At 37.4% G+C, this 18,359-nt stretch overlaps 2 protein-coding genes across 2 annotated transcripts; both read left to right on the top strand.

Annotated features, from left to right (window-relative positions):
• Positions 1 to 5,122: 5,122 nt before the first annotated feature.
• LOC141595825 (WAT1-related protein At4g30420-like) lies at positions 5,123 to 7,082 on the top strand. The gene is made up of 7 exons (XM_074415788.1): positions 5,123 to 5,404; positions 5,495 to 5,554; positions 5,665 to 5,781; positions 5,887 to 6,133; positions 6,220 to 6,378; positions 6,475 to 6,626; positions 6,723 to 7,082. Exons 1-7 carry the CDS (start codon positions 5,175 to 5,177, stop codon positions 6,928 to 6,930), a joined length of 1,173 nt encoding a protein of 390 aa, XP_074271889.1. The 5' UTR covers positions 5,123 to 5,174; the 3' UTR covers positions 6,931 to 7,082.
• A 430-nt stretch (positions 7,083 to 7,512) lies between these two features.
• Positions 7,513 to 18,063, top strand: LOC141597201 (uncharacterized). Its single transcript, XM_074417572.1, has 13 exons — positions 7,513 to 7,761; positions 7,879 to 8,049; positions 9,600 to 9,736; positions 9,817 to 9,966; positions 11,199 to 11,300; positions 12,169 to 12,333; positions 12,822 to 12,932; positions 13,746 to 13,843; positions 14,594 to 14,717; positions 14,861 to 14,950; positions 15,069 to 15,113; positions 16,546 to 16,866; positions 17,633 to 18,063. Exons 1-13 carry the CDS (start codon positions 7,689 to 7,691, stop codon positions 17,657 to 17,659), a joined length of 1,614 nt encoding a protein of 537 aa, XP_074273673.1. The 5' UTR covers positions 7,513 to 7,688; the 3' UTR covers positions 17,660 to 18,063.
• Positions 18,064 to 18,359: the final 296 nt, after the last annotated feature.

The following is an 18,359-nucleotide window of genomic DNA, read 5'->3' as shown; positions in this document are numbered from 1 at the left end:
GTTGGTCAATCGCAGCAATTTCAGGCCACCGGTACACACACTTATCAAATACTATTATTTTCGTAACATACAACAACTAAAAATCTAGTATTCTGCCTCAATCATTTGTTCACCTCGTTTCTTCTTTGTGAGGAGTATTTTAAGTAAACGTAAACAAATGAATGAAACTAAACGACTAATGACACTAAATAGGAGTAAAAGAAGGAAGACAGCCTTGGCGATTATGAACCCAATTATTTCGTACTAAATAAACCAGAAAGAGTTAGGCCACAGAGTTCAGATCATGTACCTTGGCGTCGCCTATGCAACCTCCAATCTAAAAGCGACGCTAATATCAAATCATACCTTAGGGACCAAATCAAGTACGTTGTACCCTACAACTAGACCTGTCAAACGGGTCGGGCGGGTCGGGTCCCGGGTCGGGTCAGAATACGGGTCGGGTCAAATACGGGTCGGGTCAGATACGGGTCGGGTCATACAGGTCACGGGTCGGGTTAGGGTCAGAATACGGGTCAAGAAATAATTTTTAACGCCTTTTTTAAACGATTTTTTAAATTTAAAAAATATTTTTTTAAAAATTAAAATATATTTAAAATTATTATTTTAGTCATATTCATCATATACAATAATTATATTGATATAATTATTAAAATAAAGTTTTTTTAATAATTATTTTATTATTAAATATTATAAAAGTTATATAAAATTGACATTTTAGTTGAATTTTTAATTTTAAGTAATAAAAAAATAATTTTTTAACTATATTTTCAAATATAATATATAAATAATAATATTTTTAATAAAATTCATGATTTTCCCTTGACCCAACGGGTCGACCCGTTCGGGTCGGGTCTTGACCCTAAAATAACGGGTCATTTCGGGTTCGGGTCAAACGGGTCGCGGGTCGAAAAAACCGGGTTTGTAACCCTAAGAAAACGGGTCGGGTCGGGTCGGGTTTTCGGGTCGGGTCAAGTTTTGACAGGTCTACCTACAACGCAAAAGCTCAAGCAATAAGCTGAAAAATTAATTGTAGGTGTGTAACAATTTGCTAACCAGTGCAACGTAATGGTCGAACTCAAGATGAACTTTTTTAATAGTCAGGACAACTGGGCAACTCTAACCTGTAGTTCATGGCAATCAACAGTCACGACCAACAAAGATCATGGGTTATTCAGTTAAGCTGGATTAAATTTCATAAAGAGACAAACAAAGCACAAAGAAAATGCCATGAATCTGTTCTACGACCTCTAACCAGGGCCCGCTATCACCTTATACTCCCGATCTCCACAGCCCGCAACATCTGCAATCATAACAAAGACAAACTAAATATAAAAGCAATAAAGGATTTGTAAGCTTATTTTCGTGTGTGGTTGTAGTTGATAGCGTTGGATAGTGGTCGAGCTGGAGATGGATGTTTGGTGATGGTTGTGTTGCGTGAATAAGTAAAGTGGGAATTTTAGGTGAAAGGAGTGAGAAGCTGGTTGACGAATTGTTCTAGGAACTCAAATCTGGGCCCGTCATCACCTTATACTCCCGATCTTCGTAGCTCACGACAACGACAATCACAACAAGGACAATCTGAATATAAAAGCACTAAAGGGAAGGCCACAACTCTCATCACATCACAATAACAAAAGGATGGCCTCCGACCAACGATAACCCCATCGCAGGGAAAAAAAGAAAACAAGCTCAATCAACACTACAACACTTTTAACTCATCGGTCAAAATCATGGGTCAAATCAAACAGAAGATCACTTTAACCAACCATGTTGACACCAACTTTAAATGTGTAAACTGTAGCAGGAAATGAAAGGGAGAAAGTAGGGGATAAGACAATACCCTGGTAATGGATGGGTAGGTACAGGACAGTGAAGACTCGATTCCCAAAGCCACATTGACAACCCGACCGTCAAGAAGAAGATGCTCTCCATTGAAGCTGGCATCTTTGGATGCTTCATTCTTTCAATATAAAGACAACCCTTTTCCCTGAACAAAGAACTCAATAATCAGTAAGGCAAAAGAAGACAACCAAGTGAGCAAAGAACCCAACATTCCAATTACCATGTTTCACTCTACTCGGAGGAGCAATTTCGAAGCAGAAATGGCAACCCAACTGGAAATGCACACCCAAAAGCAAACAAATAAAAGAGTTTAAAATGTAGAAATGACAATTAACCAATCGTGTAACACCCCCATACTCCAAGTGCCTTACCAGTACCACTCAGGTATAAGGATGCTACCATCTCGGTTACCCGAGGCAATGATATTCATCAGACAATAACGAAACAACATTTAAATAGTATAACTTTAGTGAAAAGTTACAATACAAAACCAAATACCAAAATACGATTACAAGTTCTCAAAACCAACTGTCTATCAGCTAAATGAAATGTCTATTAAACTACTAAAGCTACAGCGGAAGACTTCTATCATCAGACGGTGGCACATCCCAGCTATCCCATGTAACTCGACTCATACCTGCTCAATAACTGCTCACCATCCCCGAATGGATCACCACAGTTTTTAAAACATTAAACGGGGTCAGTACTAATCACACAATTTATATAAACCAACAACACAGTAAACAAGCAGCTCAAACGTCACACACACAATCACACCCACTCCAATCAATCTCCGTCACCGATTGTCCACTGGACCAGCCCTGCCAGTGGGGGACCGTAACCGTACCCACCAAATCCCCGCTCATCGTACCGAGCGATAACCCTGTCCCATTAATGTGCACATCCCCTCCCGTGGCGGGTTCCACGGAGGGCGAAACTAGGGCGTGAAACCACTCCCGCAAGTGACTTCACTCAGCCGAGAACGCATCTCGAGAACCAGAGACAAACAATCACAACCATCAAACAGCAATCAATCAACAACCGTCACAATACCAATATGATAATATTCAACAATCACGAAACACCAACAATGCATTATGGGACTAATACTGAGTAGGGAAACCCTACCTGGAAAGCAACACAATCAGACGGTCTCACAGCTGATATCAAAAAGCTTCCTCTACGAATCCTCCTCTTAACATACAAACATATAATCACTACCAATCACGAAATACAACAAAACCCCCAAATCCCAATATTAGGGTATTAACCAACTTTAACGAAATACTATAAAAACGGTACGTAGATCTTACCCTCGATGCAAGGATCACAAAGGTATAAAGAAAGGTAAAATCCGACCTTCTAAGCTCCGGGATTTGCCAACAATGCGATTGATGCGAAGAACGTAGTTTGATTTCTCTTTTTGAAAGTAATTAGGTTTTAAAATTGTGTAAAGAAAAGTGACGGAACTAAATATATACTTAATCGCATTATTAACAAAACCCGACAAATCATCCCCCGTAAACCGGCTACTCGATCGAGTGCCCCCTTACTCGATCGAGTATCAACGTTACTCGATCGAGTACCCAACAGGTCAGAAACTATTTTTAAAACGCAACACACCCTTACTCGACAGAGTAAGGCCTACTCGATAGAGTACCCAGAGACTCACAAAACCGTAGTATTACAAATCTAAACAAAAAAAATGTAAAAATTAGAACCATCATCAGCTATTAATCCAATATAAATAAAAACTAAGTGGAAATTAAAGACGACATACCCAAGTATTATTCTGGGTGGAGACAATGGCAGCAGCCCCATAGGACGAGGATGATGCAGAATAAACGAATGATAAACGATCAATTAAGGTAATTAATAAAGTCGTTCACATTAAGGTAAATACAAATTAAGCTACTAACCAAATCCAATTGAAAAATATGTTAAAAACTAAAAACACCATTAGCTATTAATCCAACATGGTTGTAATATAAGTGCAAATTAAAGACAACATACCCAAGTATTAGTATGTGTAGAGGCAATGCAGCACCTACATAGGAGGACGACGATGGAGATTAAAGGAATGATAAGTGACAGGAATGGAATTAGAAGATATACCTTGAAAGACCGTGTGCTCGTAAACCCTAAACGTAAACAATGAAATCGAAGAATTAAGGAGCCCCAAAACTACAAGGAACAACTATTTTCCAACACAAAAAATCATTACTATACCCTAACAATAACGAAATCAAAGCGAAACATGAACAAAAATCGAACTAAAGAGTAAATACCTTTGGAGATCTTTGATGATTAGAGTTGTTAGGTTTAGGAAAGGAAGTTGATAGATGGATGATGAGTGATTGAGGAGTGAGATGAGAGTGAGTGGATGGGAGAATAGGCAGAGAAAGACATAAAGGTAAGGTTGTAAGTTAAAAAGAAATGGAGGGAGGGGATCAAAAAAGAAAATCCAACGGCAGAGGAGAGACTTGGCTGTGCACTATTCATTGCTACAGTGCAGCCAAGTTCTCCCTTTTTAAGAAGTAAGGATACACAAGTGGGATGATACTTGCCAATCCTATTTATTAAAAGAACAACCACAGTACTGATGTGTCAGCCTGTGGTTGAAAGTGTAAATTTTAATTTTTTTTATAAAGGGGTCCATCCATGTTCTATTCTCACATTTCATTTAGGGGAATGGATTTGATAAAATAGTCTGCCGTAGGATGTAAATTGCTCACTATTAATATAACACAAATTTGATTAATATTAACAAGGGATATTCTACATGGTACCCTTCAACTTTTCGACTTTTTACGTGGTACCCCTACACTTTCTAAAACATACATGGTACCCCTAATTATTGTCATTATCACTAAGTGCACCCCTAAACTTTATTTTCCGTCAATTAAACTCAATTTTAGGCGTTAAGTGATGACTTGGACGCGTAACCAAGCTTGTCATTTATTATCCATGACATATAACTTGGACGCGTAACCAAACTTGTCTCAATTATTTGCTCGCCTTTTATTTTATTTTTTATGAGGGTATTTAATTGGGTCGGAGGAGCATATCATTGACAATAATTTCATTAAACAAAAACATACAAATTTATAGTTTATAAAAGGTTTTTTGTTGGAAGTCATCAACAGATGATGATACTTAGCTGGCCCGTTGACATAACATAAGCCACACTATTTCCACGATCGTGACACACATGCCATACCATGAGGAATGTGTTTTTGTATTTTAATCATATTTTACTTAGTTTGAATTTGGTATTTTCCTTTAAAATATTAGTATTTCACAAATTGCAAGTACTTGTACTCTAGTATATAATGACGTTGATCCAAACATTGCTGAAAATTAGAGGTGCAAAGAAGATAATCATGGCATATTTGGGCGATCATTTGCCTGCATTAGCCATGGTGTTCTTGCAATTTGTGACCGCAACGAATTCACTGTTAAATAGGGCTTCTCTTTTGGAAGGCATGAGTCCTATGGTGTTCATTGTCTATAGGCAAACAATTTCTGCTTTGGTCATGTTTCCGATTTACTATTTCACAAGGTATGCCTCTAATCTATGGAACGTCGAACACTAGGATAATGTTGTTCCTATTAACGTCTAACAAAGTTATCATTGAAATTGTATGTGAAGGGGAAAATTTGTGAGGTCGAGTATGGAATTGAGGACCTTCTTGTTGATATTTCTCATAGGGTACGCTCTCTCTAATTTTTCATTACACGTAAGAATAGTGATAGGGCGTTATCAGGTGATATGTCAGTACTCAAACGATACTTTTTTTTATTTGTGGCTTTTGTAAATAGAGCGGTACTAAATCAGTTCCTCTACTACCAAGGATTGTACATGACTTCTTCATCAATTGCGACTGCCACTTCTAATCTAGTCCCCGCTGTTACCTTTCTCTTCGCTGCTGTTTTGAGGTAAACAACAAATACTAAAAGCCGACATTTTTATTTTTTGGATCGATGTCACAGTCGACTGATACAATTTTCGAGACATAATTTTCCCCGTGGGTCAAAACTCAGGCTGGAAAAAGTGGATGTAGCAAGGTTAAGCAGCATAGCGAAGATAACAGGAACAATTTTCTGTGTTGGAGGAGCAGTTTCAATAACTTTGCTAAGAGGGCCAAAGATACTGAATTCGGAACATTCATCACAATTAACCGATTTGCCAGATCTTCAGGTTTCTGAAAGCAGTGATCAAACTTGGTTGCTAGGTTGCTTGATTCTAATGGCAAGCATGTGTTGTTGGTCTGCCTGGCTTATTCTTCAGGTATTATATTCATATTGCATTACCATCAAAATCCACGGCTTTATGTGCTAGTTTCGTCTGTCGATTATGACTATTTGAATGCGCAGGCTGAGGTTACAAGATGCTACCCTGATCCTCTATCTCTTTCGGCATGGATGTCGCTGATGGCAGCCATCCAAGCTGCGGTTATTGCATTGTTTACAGAGCGGGATCCTGCTGCGTGGAATTTAACTTCACCTCTTGAACTGTCTTCTTGCTTCTTTTCTGTATGAATTCTACTCTTTATGTCAGCCTTATTTGGACACAAGACGTCACTTTGGCAAATAATGTTTTCACAAACCCTTATGTAAATCTAATTGTAGGGAATTGTAGGATCAGGAGTTACATTCTTCATTCAAGCATGGTGTATATCGAAAAAAGGTCCATTTTTCTCATCAATGTTTACTCCTCTAGCCACCATCATAACAACCGTCTTGGCATGTATCTTTCTACATGAACAACTTTACATTGGCAGGTATTTCAACAGTTTTACCGACAGTTTTAAACGGATTATTTGCTTTACTGAGCTGCTAACCAACATTAGATTTGTCTTCTGTGAATAAACCGACAGCTTATTAGGCGCGGTTGGGGTGATTATTGGCTTATACATTGTATTATGGGGTAAAGCTCAAGAAGCACAAGGAAATACAGACCTCAAGCCGGTAAAAAACCCTACAACATGCTCAGTGACCGAGGAGCAAACACGCTTATTAGATAACGATTTGGAGCATCCGTTACTGATAGAGGACTCTACTAACAAGGTGGTTGATGCTGTATGACTACTTCACTGTCAAACTGACTCTTGTGCCATATTTTGTTGGTCTTTTGCCTTTGTAATTTTGTATCATAAGTTTACTACTCAAAATTTAGCTAGTTTCAGTAAGATTGTGTAATTAGAATTGCTGGATTTTATTGACTAGTTAATCAAAAGTGTGTGTAATTTAGCCATATCTTAACCACTGACCTAAAACATGCTCGATTTAACTAGTTAGATAGTTAGTGAGTAGAAGAATTTTTTCCTTCATTTCCCCAACTTATATTGTGCCGAGACAAGCGCCAAACCTGGGTCATCTCAGTTATGTCAAGTATACAACCTTAAATTAGCTACTTAAGTTCGACCGTGCTATTTCGGATTTGCAAGAGTTCGGAAAAGATCAGGTCGGGTTAAGACATTACCGAGCTTGTTATTAATAAGTTATTTAGACATAATAGTCAAGTTATTCATATCGGACCAATTTTATGAGTTGTAGCCTCGGCACTACATAACTCACAAGTTGCAGAGATGTGGAGTGACGCAAACACTACATATTTGATCACACACGTCTTTAACTAATCACAAAATCACTTGCCGTCATTTCCCTGTGTTTCCAACCACCTATATATTTGTAAATATGTGGCCTACAAATTCCCTCCATTTTTACATCTTTCTAACTACCTTAACAACCTCATTTACAAACCCTAATTTCATGAATTCCCCAATTTGATTCACTTTCCCTCTCCTTAAATTCAGTTCAATTCAATTCAATTCAATTCTCCCATGGCTTCCTTACGCAGGATTCTCCGTCCCACTTTCCGCCCCTTTCTAACTCATCGTCTCGCCTCACTTCAAGGTTCTCAATTTCGCTATTCGCTGCCATAATTTTCATGTTTTCGAGTTATTTGATTTGTAGTTTGATCAATTCGATTGTTTCTTTTTATGTTGTTGATAAGTGATTGTTGAATTTCAGGATTGACGGGGAGTTTCTGCCGGCATTACAGTGATCAGAAAGTGTTGACTGTTGAAACCGAGGATTTTGACGACGAGGTTTTTAGAATTCGGCGTGAATTTGATGCTGCAAAGCGGAGTTTCTCGATTATTCCTGAGGCACTCAAGTCTATGCCTAGGATGAACCCTAATGGTATACTTTTTTAAAATTATGGTTTTTGAGTACTGAGTAATTATGTTATTTTGATTATTAATAAGTTGACATTAATGAGTTTGGGGAAATTAGAGTTGGCACAAATAGTTGTATGAATGTTTAAGAACACAATTTTTAAAGTGGTTTGTCGGAAGTCCTAATACGTGAACAAACTCCACTAGTAATATCGTCTCACAAATACAAGGTTACGGATAACTTGACAACTTCAACCAAACTCTAAGAACCCGAGTACGACTTTTCACTCGGAAAATATTAGATGGAGACAGTGGCGGAGCCAGGATTTGAGCTTAGGGGGGCAAAAAATTTTAGGGGGGGCGGATGACTAATAATATAAGGTACACTAAAAAAATTCGAAAATTTTAACTAAAAATTTCGAAAATCTCAACCGGGCCCTCGCCCCCTAGCTCCACCACTGGATGGAGATGTCATATTATACTCACTCTTTGTTGTTGCTACTTACTACACACACCACTACAATTTCTCTCAGGGATTGTTTGGATTAGAGGATTTGGGGGGGGTGGGGGGGAGGGGGTGTTGTTGGGAGGGATACATAATACAAGGTCCTCCATCATTTGAAGGATTTGGAGGGAAATTATATCCAAACACCCCTACTTCATTCTCCTTTTCTTCTATTGCTTTCCCTCCAATTTTGGTCTCCAAACAAGTCCTCAAGGTGGTCCTATATTTAAGGAAAAGCCCACTACTTTTAGGGTGTATTTGGATGGATAATATTTTAGAAGGGAAGGGGAGAGGAGGGGATGGGGAGGAGGATGGAAGGGACGAAAAGGGAGGGAGGGGAGGGGATGCGAGGGTTATAGAGTAAAACGCTTAACTCTCCAAATCTTATGCTAACAATATTTTGGTTGGGCTGGAAGGAAGGAAAGGTGGACCCCTTAGTTTCCCTCCAAGGCTGTTTAGTAACCAAATAAGGAAAACTTTATCCCTCCCTCCTCCTCCCCTCGCTTTCCCTCCAAATCTAGCTATCCAAACAAACCCTTAGAGACTCCTAGTATGTGTAAATTTTAATTCATTGAACATATATACCTCCCACATACACGAACTAGACTTGACGCGTCCACTACCTGAAAAAATATACACCACCATATATGTAGCAACCTAAATACAGCGTTGTACACATTAATGTGTGGATCAACCATTTATCGCAAATACAAATTGACAAATTAGCATAAATTTTTGAAATTAAACTCATTTGAAAAGGAAACTGTCAACAAAGTCTTAATCCCCAAATCATTTTGGGATTAAGGCTTTGTAGTTGTTGAACTTTTGATCACGAACTGAATTAGAATGAGTACTGGCAAATAACTGCACATACAACGGGCTCATATCATGTGACACACCTTATTTTATGAATGAGTTAATGATTGGTTGTTCGCATACAACAGTCTTACACAAACTAACGATGATTACTATACTCATTTTTTGACGTAGGAAGTACTATTTGTTGTGTTATAAATTGGATGGCTAATTTGGATCATGGGATTGATGTGTGTAATATCTTCAATGTGTAGGGATATATGTGAACAAGAATTTGAGGCTTGATGATGTCCAAGTTTATGGTTTCGACTATGATTATACTCTCGCACATTACTCTGATCATTTACAGACTCTAATCTATGACCTTGCTAAGGAGCATCTGGTCAATGAGGTAGGGTAGACTTTTACGTTTGTTAACTCTGCATAGTTCAGAACTTCAGTGAAACCTCATGTTGGTTGTTATTATTTTAGTTTAGGTATCCAGAGAGCTGCTTGAAGTTCAAATATGACCACACCTTCCCTATCAGGGGATTGTACTATGACAAGTTGAAAGGGTGCCTCTTGAAGCTGGATTTCTTTGGGTCAATCGAGCCTGAAGGCTGCTATTTTGGTCGTCGTAAGGTGGGATAGCTACCCTTTGTTAAGTTTGTTTTGATATTTTGGTTATGCTTTGTCTTATGGGGCTGCTTTTGTTGTTATCTGACATAGTATATAACAATAACAATACCCTGAGCCACAATGGCTCCTGCAGGGTAAAAAAAAGGAGGGGGAGGGGGGTCAGATGTACGCAGCCTTACCCTTGTGTTAGCAACACCAAAAGGCTGTTTCCAAATGACCCGAGATGAAAGTTATCTGACAGAGTATTTGTAGAGAAAACTGCCTATACGTGTATGAACCTTGTTTTCCTCTGAAAAGTATTCTTGTGGAGAAGTAACTGCAGTTGTAATTAAGTTTATATCTAATTGTAAAACTAGATGAGCAATTTACTGAAAATATAATGTAAAAAAGGTAAAATTCTCAGAAAACTCAAGTTTAATTGAAAGTATTACATGACCTATATGTATGCCAAGGGTTACTGGGTTCTGCAGACTAAAATAAGATTTAATTGGCAGTAGTCACTTTATTGCTGTCCTTGCTTGGCCTGCATGATCAAACTTCCTTGCTGTGGAAGAGGATGCAGTATTATGCATTAGTGATTTTTGGGAGGATGAATTCTTGAATATGTTCCAATCGAAAATTCTGGAAAAGGAAACACAAATTCAATGTAGCACCGCCCATTCAATGAAATTCTTTAAATCATATATTAATCAAGTGATAAATATTAATAACTAATAAGCATTATCTCCAGTATCCTCAACTCATGAGGGTAGAGGGGATGAGGAGTTCTGGTGGGACATACGAAGAGGAGAGAATAAGAATGTCTTTTCAAGGTTATTCTGAGTTGGTCATATATTTATGTACAACAAGTGACCAAACAAAAAATTATTGCTTCGTCAATCATTAAACCTGGGTCGTGATAGAATTACTGGGGTTTTGAAGGTCACCACGATTGCATGTTGAGGCGGCAATGGCTTTATTTATGAGGCAACGACCATGATAAGTCCCAATGACTGATTCTAAGTTCAAGTTCAAACCGAGTTTTAATAGCATGACAAGAATGGTAATGTCATCCACCAGATTTTATTTTATCTTACATGGACTTGTTAGTTTAATGGATTAATATATGATTTGTGCCATGTTTGTGAGTTCACCAAACTATGTGATATGCTGCCAACTCATCTAAGTTACTCTGGGTAGCAAATCTGATTTATGCAATCTGACATTTGCTATGATCAATTCTCTACTTATTGCAGCTTAGCCGGGAGGAGATAATAGAGATATATGGAACAAGACATATTGGCCGGGACCAAGCACGTGGGCTTGTTAGTTTAATGGATTTTTTCTGCTTTAGTGAGGTAATTATTTCTTTGTCTGATTGTAGGGCCATTGAACACCTTTGTTGATACTATTCCTGTCATCACTGTAGTAAGGCTCTGTCTCTAGAGTTGTTCTTTGTCACAAATGAACTTCTTGAATATCTGTGATTCTGTGAAGGCAATTCATAGCTCCTATTTTGAAAGGAAACCTCTTGTTGTCTTGACATATGCTTCTTAAATGTGATAGTTCCTACCTAAATTTTCTGTGACAAGAATATGATGAAAAACTGTGATGATTATTAATTTGGATCATCTAGAGCTATTATTAGCAAAAATAGTACAATACAAAGTAACTTTTTGAAGAAAAACAATCCCGAGATTGTACAAGACGGGAAAAAAATCAATTTGTTATACTTGAAGTATGAAGTCAGTAAATATTAATTTGGGTTCGAAAAAAGATAGCCATATGTTTGTATGTTTATATTATATATACAATGCCCTGGCAGTAGCCGGTTCTTTATTATTTGGCTTATGTATTTTTTTATTAATTTGGTATTCCCTTTTCTAATTAAAATTAAAGTTGGCGTTACATAACTTACATAGCATCATCGACTATGAAAATAGTTATGTAGTATGTACTGCTTCTCATTAAGAAATACGTTCATGTATTCGATGTGTACAAAAGAAGTTGAAGTACAGGCAATTCTTATGTTTTTGTTCTTTTATAATCGTCCTTGAGGTACAAAAAAGGAATAAAAAAACCCGAAAAACAACTAGTATTGGTACTTCTACTCCTTATGAATATATGGAATGTATTCCTGAATCAATGGAGTATCTATTGTCTATTTAATGTTTCTGTCCTACTTGAACTTTATTTCTGAAATTTCATATATTTTTTACTTTGAAGGCATGCTTGATTGCAGACGTTGTGCAACACTTTGTTGATGAAAAACTAGAGTTTGATGCTTCTTATGTCTATCAAGATATCGTTCATGCTATTCAGCATGTTCACAAAAGTGGATTGGCTCACAGAGCAATAATTGCTGATCCTCATAAGTACCTCGTTAAAAATGTAAGTGATATTGCTATTCTGCCAAACAATTGGTGATTTTTTGTAATTTGTGATAGTTGTTTATCAAGCTTGATACTACTACTCTTCTCATTCAATATACGGATGCTCTTAGGTGAAGGGTTTTGCTATTATCATATGCCAATAGAATTCATTAGGGCAATCACAGTGATTGCTTTCAAACACTCATTCTCCTTAACAAGGAGCCTCTTGGGGAGAAGCATCGGTTACTCGCGAATTCATTCTAAAATAAGAGCAACTTCTTTTCTTCTCAACCCAAAAAGTTGACCACATGTGTACATGCATGTTAGTTGTACGTCCCACATTTAAAAACACTATGGGAATGTTTTTCCCTTTTTGAAGATAATTTTTTGTCAGTATTGGCTCTCATGTTCTGACATAAAATGATGTGGCAGTGGTAGGAGTTGAGAAGAAGATCCTTCCTTTAATATCTTTGTTTCTTATTGTGCCTTGTGTTTGCTATCTACCAGGATCAGTTGTATTGCTTTTTGAGGATGCTGAGGGAGAAAGGAAAAAAATTATTCTTGCTGACTAACTCGCCGTTTTATTTTGTTGATGGAGGCATGCGCTTTCTGTTAGAGGTAATTCTTACTGCTAGCTAGCTTTTGTCCTTTCTATGCCATCTTTGTGTGCCCGATAGGCTTTTACCGTTTCAGAGAAACTTGCAACTTTTTTTTGTCTTATTTTTTTTGTCATATGGGTTGTTGTGTGTGGGGTGAAGGTGGGGGAAAGTTGGTCTGGAAAGCAATCTTTTTACATGTATCCTGAGGAAACTAAATTAGATCATCTGAAGGCTGAAGAGACGTTTTGGCTCCTTCAGTTGCTTCTTTCTTATTACATTACGGCCAAAACACTTCTACTGGGGAAAAAGAGGGAAATTAGTTTTTATCAGGCATGGTTTCAGTTTATAATTATCGTCCGTGTCACACTAATGCTGATTTGGTTTGTTGTGCTTTGGACATGATGATTTGAAGTTCTACTGCGGTAGCATGTTGTTATTTTGATGTTTCTCTAGTTCATTCTGGTGATATTTAGGATTATAGTCTATTGTAGTCCCATGACATAATTTTCTTTTTCACACCTGTATTATTTTATGATGATTTTATTTATTTCTAGGAATGTTTTTTGTGTTTGTAATATCATTCCTCTCAGCAGAGCTCATCTGTTGTGAACTTGTGATGACTGTCTGGAATGTGTTCGCGTCATTAAGGAACAATGTCTAAATTTACATTGCTTTGCAAGGATACAATGTCTATTTATGGCCCTGCTATCTGATCAACTTGTTTTTCGTGTGTTTGGCTGTTTGGCTAAATGGTATGGTCAATCATTTTGAATATGTATATGTGGAGAATGATGAAACATTTACTTTGGTGCGCTTCAAATGTGTTCACTAGGATTGCTTGGGCTCGGGAGAATCTTGGAGAGAACTTTTTGATGTAGTCATTGCTAAAGCCAATAAGCCAGACTTCTACAAATCGGAGCGTCCATTCCGGTAATTGCCTTTTGCTCTTAATTGCTTATGACCGAAGTATTAAGAGTAGGTTTAAAGCCTGATAAATCAATGAATCCCTCTCTTTCATGGGTACATTGCTTGGTTCCTTCTTTGAGCAGTCTGAATAAGTTTCGTTCCTTCGTTCCTTCGTTTTTTCCTGTTAATTATTTGGTTTACTGTGAAGATCCTGGCACACAGGTAATTATGTGAGATCAATGTGAGAATAGGAACCAATAAGACCCTAATGCTGAATTTTCCAATCTCTAATTTTCACACTTAAATGTTCTATGAAGTGGAGTTACCTTCCTGGTATTCTTATCAAACAACAACGATAAGCTGTAATCATTTGTTCAACCAACAACAACAATAACATTTAGTCCCAAACCCCAGTGCCCCTAAGAGCCTGCCTAAAGTGAGGGAAGGGAAGTGGTTGTATACTTGTATGACCTATAATCATATTGTTCAATGTTTTATATGCAGTTATAATAGTTCTTTATAGCAAAGTGTTGTACATTCTGAGTATTTATCTATCTGTTCTTGTCACATCCAGCTTAGTCCAACAATAAAAATCTGTATGGCTATTTCTGCTCAGCAATCATCGATGAGACTGTGATTTTTGGTCTTTATTTTTCTTCCATTCTCAAGTGTTCTCTGTGGCTTACCCTCGCAGGCGCCAAATTTAGCAGTAGTAGTGAAGAATTCTAGTAATTTATTCATCTTAGTGATATGTTCTTTAGTTCCATGTCGCAGATGCTATGACACGAAGAGAGACAGGTTGGCTTTTTCCAAGGTGGATGAATTTCTTCCTAATAAAATATATTACCATGGATGCCTAAAATCCTTTCTACAAATCACGAAGTGGCGTGGTCCTGAGGTATGTTTAGGATTGTATTCTACTGTTTTTGCTTGTTCGATTTTGAAGGGAATGTTCAATAATTTTTAACCTCAAACTGTTATTGTTTTTCTTTTATACATTCATCCTCTGCTCCCTCATCTCTACTCTTTCTGAACATTTAGGTTATATACTTTGGTGACCATTTGTTTAGCGATCTCAGAGGACCTTCTAAGGGAGGGTGGCGTACCGCTGCTATCATTTATGAATTGGAGGTATGTGGTTTATGCTTATCCTTATTATCCTGTACTTTTTATCACTGATCTTGGAATACATGTGATATCTAGTAGTAGATAATACTGATAAATTGCTGTGATTTTTTTGTTGGTCCAGAACGAAATACAGACTCAGAACAAGGATAGCTATCGTTTTGAGCAGGTAATGAATTGTAAATGCAATCTTTGATTCATTTGTTGCAAACTGATCATCAAACTATCTTGTTTGTCAGTGCTATTCAACTATATACTACTCCCTCTGTCTCACTCAGTCCTTTGCCCTTTGGTTTGATATTTATTTGGAAGTAGAGGAAGGATGGAAGTGGTTAGAATAAGGTCAATTTTTACGATCAGTTGTTTGTCGAAAGAGACGGGTAAAATAAATTCAATGGAACGAGCCATAAAGAGAAGGGTAAAGAATTCAATGGAAAAGAGGGTTACCTTATTTGTTATTTCAAGTGCTTCCATAGTTCCACTAGGTTTCCTGCAGTACACAATCTACACATATTTAACAAGAGTCTAAAGATTAGGAGGATACTTGCATCTCTGGCTCACAGTGTTCTACAGGTTACCTCTTGGTGTCAGTAAAATTTGATTCTTACATATGAAATTCGCACAAGTTTGTATTCTAACATAAATATCTTGAGCAAAAGAATACGACCTTGTATTTGATGCCTATGAAAAAGAAAATGAACGTAGTTTGGTACTTTGGTCAGTTTAAATTTAGTTTGTGAATCCCTAGCTTTCCGTGTCACAGCATTCCAGTGCATGGTCTTATTGTTTCTTTGTTGTCTGTGACGTGTGGTTTTTTGCCACAACTGCTCTTCTGTTTAATAGCTAATGGACTTTTGTACTCGCATCTGCTTATTTAATTCCATTTTAAAGCAATTTAGACTATGGGGCTATGGGACATGATGAAAACCTGAATACATTGCCTAGGCAGGGTGAGAACTTTTTCTAATCACTCAAGAGTAGTGTCTATCTAGTGTTATCTCTTCAAGCGAAAAAGCACGTTACTTTGCCTCCTTTAGCTTAGGCTGCTTTTGCTGTTTGTTTGCTTGTCCTTCAACATCCTTATGTAAAGCATAAGAATGTCTCCTCAATTTCAAAGGCTTCTTTGTGACGGGTTAAGATGGATCATATGTATGTAGCCTTACCTCTGCATTTGGGAAAACACATTATTGGTCTTGTTTTCAGATGTCTCATAATGAAGATTCTGTTAAGAATAGATTATAGACTTTTTGCTATTTCACAGTATAGTAAGTGCAAATGGTATAATTGAACCGTTCTAGTTTGCTGTCTTCATATCCAGAGAATAGCGAGCTTTGGCTCCATTAGAGAGGGAACAGCCCCACAAAACATAAGAAAAGAAAATGATGAACGTGCGGATCCCTTATAGCATGAGCTAGATATATAAGGATGACCTTCTTAACATATTACATAAATCTCTTCCCCCGTTATCCTTTTGTTTTTGTTAAGAATGGTAGTGGCTTAAGTTATATGTCCAATGAACATGGTATACATTCTATGGTTTCCTACTCATTCTTATTTTTAGTTTTATGATATATTAAACCTTAGACTGGGTTTTCATACAGGCAAAGTTCCATATCTTTCAAGAACTTCTTGGTAGATTGCATGCAACTGTTGTTAGCTCAGAAAAAGGCGAAGCATACAAGTCACTCCTGGAAGAGCTTAACGACGAAAGGCAAAAGTCACGATGCACGATGAAGGAAATGTTCAACAAAACTTTTGGTGCCACTTTCCTCACTGATACTGGCCAAGAATCTGCGTTTGCTTATCATATCCATCAGTATGCGGATGTGTACACCAGTAAGCCAGAAAATTTCTTGTTTTATCCTCCTGAAGCATGGCTTCACGTACCTTTTGATATCAAAATCATGCCACATCATGTGAAGGTATGTTAATATATGTCATAGCGAAAGCTTTACCGACAAACCTGAATATATATGCCTTGTCCCCTTCCCCCCCTTTAAATCTTGGCGATTGGGATTGTGCATTTGTGGGTAGAGTTGAGAGGGAAGAAAGTTTAGGTGTTTTGTTCAGTTTTCAAAGTAGTATTAAGCACCCTACTATGGCTGTTAACAAGACATGTAAAACAGGATACTGCATGGCACCCGCCACAACCACTTGTGGCGGTTATATCTAGTATCTCATTGAGCGGTGGGCTGGATATGGTACTAAACATTACATGGGGTACTTAAATTAGCAAATAAAGTCCCTGAGAGGTAATTTTTTTGACCTGATGAGTTTGAAACTCATGAGAATTAAGTTTGCCCTTGTAGTTTCCTTTAAACATAAAAATTACTTTCTACGAAACTTCCTGATACGGGTCACAGTCTAATGATGATCTTAACAATCTTCATTTGATATTATTTCCATACGAGACCGTTTCACAACTGACTAATTAATACTCTGTACATGAATGATGAAACTCCGGGAAATCAGTTCTTATAACCCAGGCTGAGCACTTTTATGCCCGGTTTACCGTATGACCCAATACGGGATATTTTGGGTTCCCCCCCCCCCCCTCTTCTATGATAAATAACCCAGTTTTCTTTCACTTACATGTGTTTGTTATCCGTCTGGGGTGCCAGAATCGCTGCATGTTAATAGAACAATAGTGCTGGCTATTTACGACAGTTGCATTTCAATGTAATCCAGGTACCTTCAAGTTTGTTCAAGTCGTAAGGAAGCCTCGTGTCCTTTGTCTTTTTTGAACATGTTACCGGCCTGAGATTTCTTCAACGGGCTGGCTAATATAACGTACTGCTCCGTATAAGTTATCCAAAATAGTAATATCAATTTACCTCAGCGGAGCACCAAAATCAACAGCAGATTACGTAAATGGGGGCTGACTGAAGTACTTTGCATATGTCCAAAATCATTTTGGGACAAATTCTTTGTTATTGGTGGTTATATTTGTGACAAGGATTATCCAAATTAAGTGGAAAATATATGAAGGATATCATTGTACACAAACAGTTGTGTAAATTCATCAGTAACTCATTGTAAAACTACGTTACCTCAAAAATAAGTACATATCATTTTTTTGTTGACAGCAATAGTACTTCAGTAATTTTTTTTTAATATTATCATTGAGTCATCGTTGTCAGTTTTCTGTTGTTTAGCATTAGTGAAATTGCGACCACAGGTAGATATCTTTAAAAGTTGCATGATCATACGATAAATTGTTGTGATTTGTAGACGGGTATGGTTTGATCAATGGAAGATTCCGACATGAGTCGATGGAGAAATTTGCCTTTAATCAATGGAAGATTCCGACATGAATCGCATGTACGTTTCTCTATCGATTCCTTACCGAACTCCTCAAAAAAATTAAATTTCAAGGTAAAATTAAGGATCGTTTGATTATTCCAGAATAAAATCC

The sequence above is a fragment of the Silene latifolia genome, chromosome 8 (genome assembly GCF_048544455.1).
Source record: "Silene latifolia isolate original U9 population chromosome 8, ASM4854445v1, whole genome shotgun sequence".
Taxonomy (NCBI): domain Eukaryota; kingdom Viridiplantae; phylum Streptophyta; class Magnoliopsida; order Caryophyllales; family Caryophyllaceae; genus Silene; species Silene latifolia.
This window is presented reverse-complemented; position numbering and strand designations above follow the sequence as displayed.

Coding starts and splice junctions, on each gene's coding strand:
- LOC141595825 (XM_074415788.1), top strand. CDS start 5,175: ATGACGTTGATCCAAACATTGCTGAAAATTAGAGGTGCAAAGAAGATA. Junction 5,555..5,664: donor TTGTTGATATTTCTCATAGG/GTACGCTCTCTC, acceptor TTTTGTAAATAG/AGCGGTACTAAATCAGTTCC. Junction 6,627..6,722: donor GAACAACTTTACATTGGCAG/GTATTTCAACAG, acceptor ATAAACCGACAG/CTTATTAGGCGCGGTTGGGG.
- LOC141597201 (XM_074417572.1), top strand. CDS start 7,689: ATGGCTTCCTTACGCAGGATTCTCCGTCCCACTTTCCGCCCCTTTCTA. Junction 9,967..11,198: donor GCTATTTTGGTCGTCGTAAG/GTGGGATAGCTA, acceptor TACTTATTGCAG/CTTAGCCGGGAGGAGATAAT. Junction 11,301..12,168: donor ATTTTTTCTGCTTTAGTGAG/GTAATTATTTCT, acceptor TTTACTTTGAAG/GCATGCTTGATTGCAGACGT.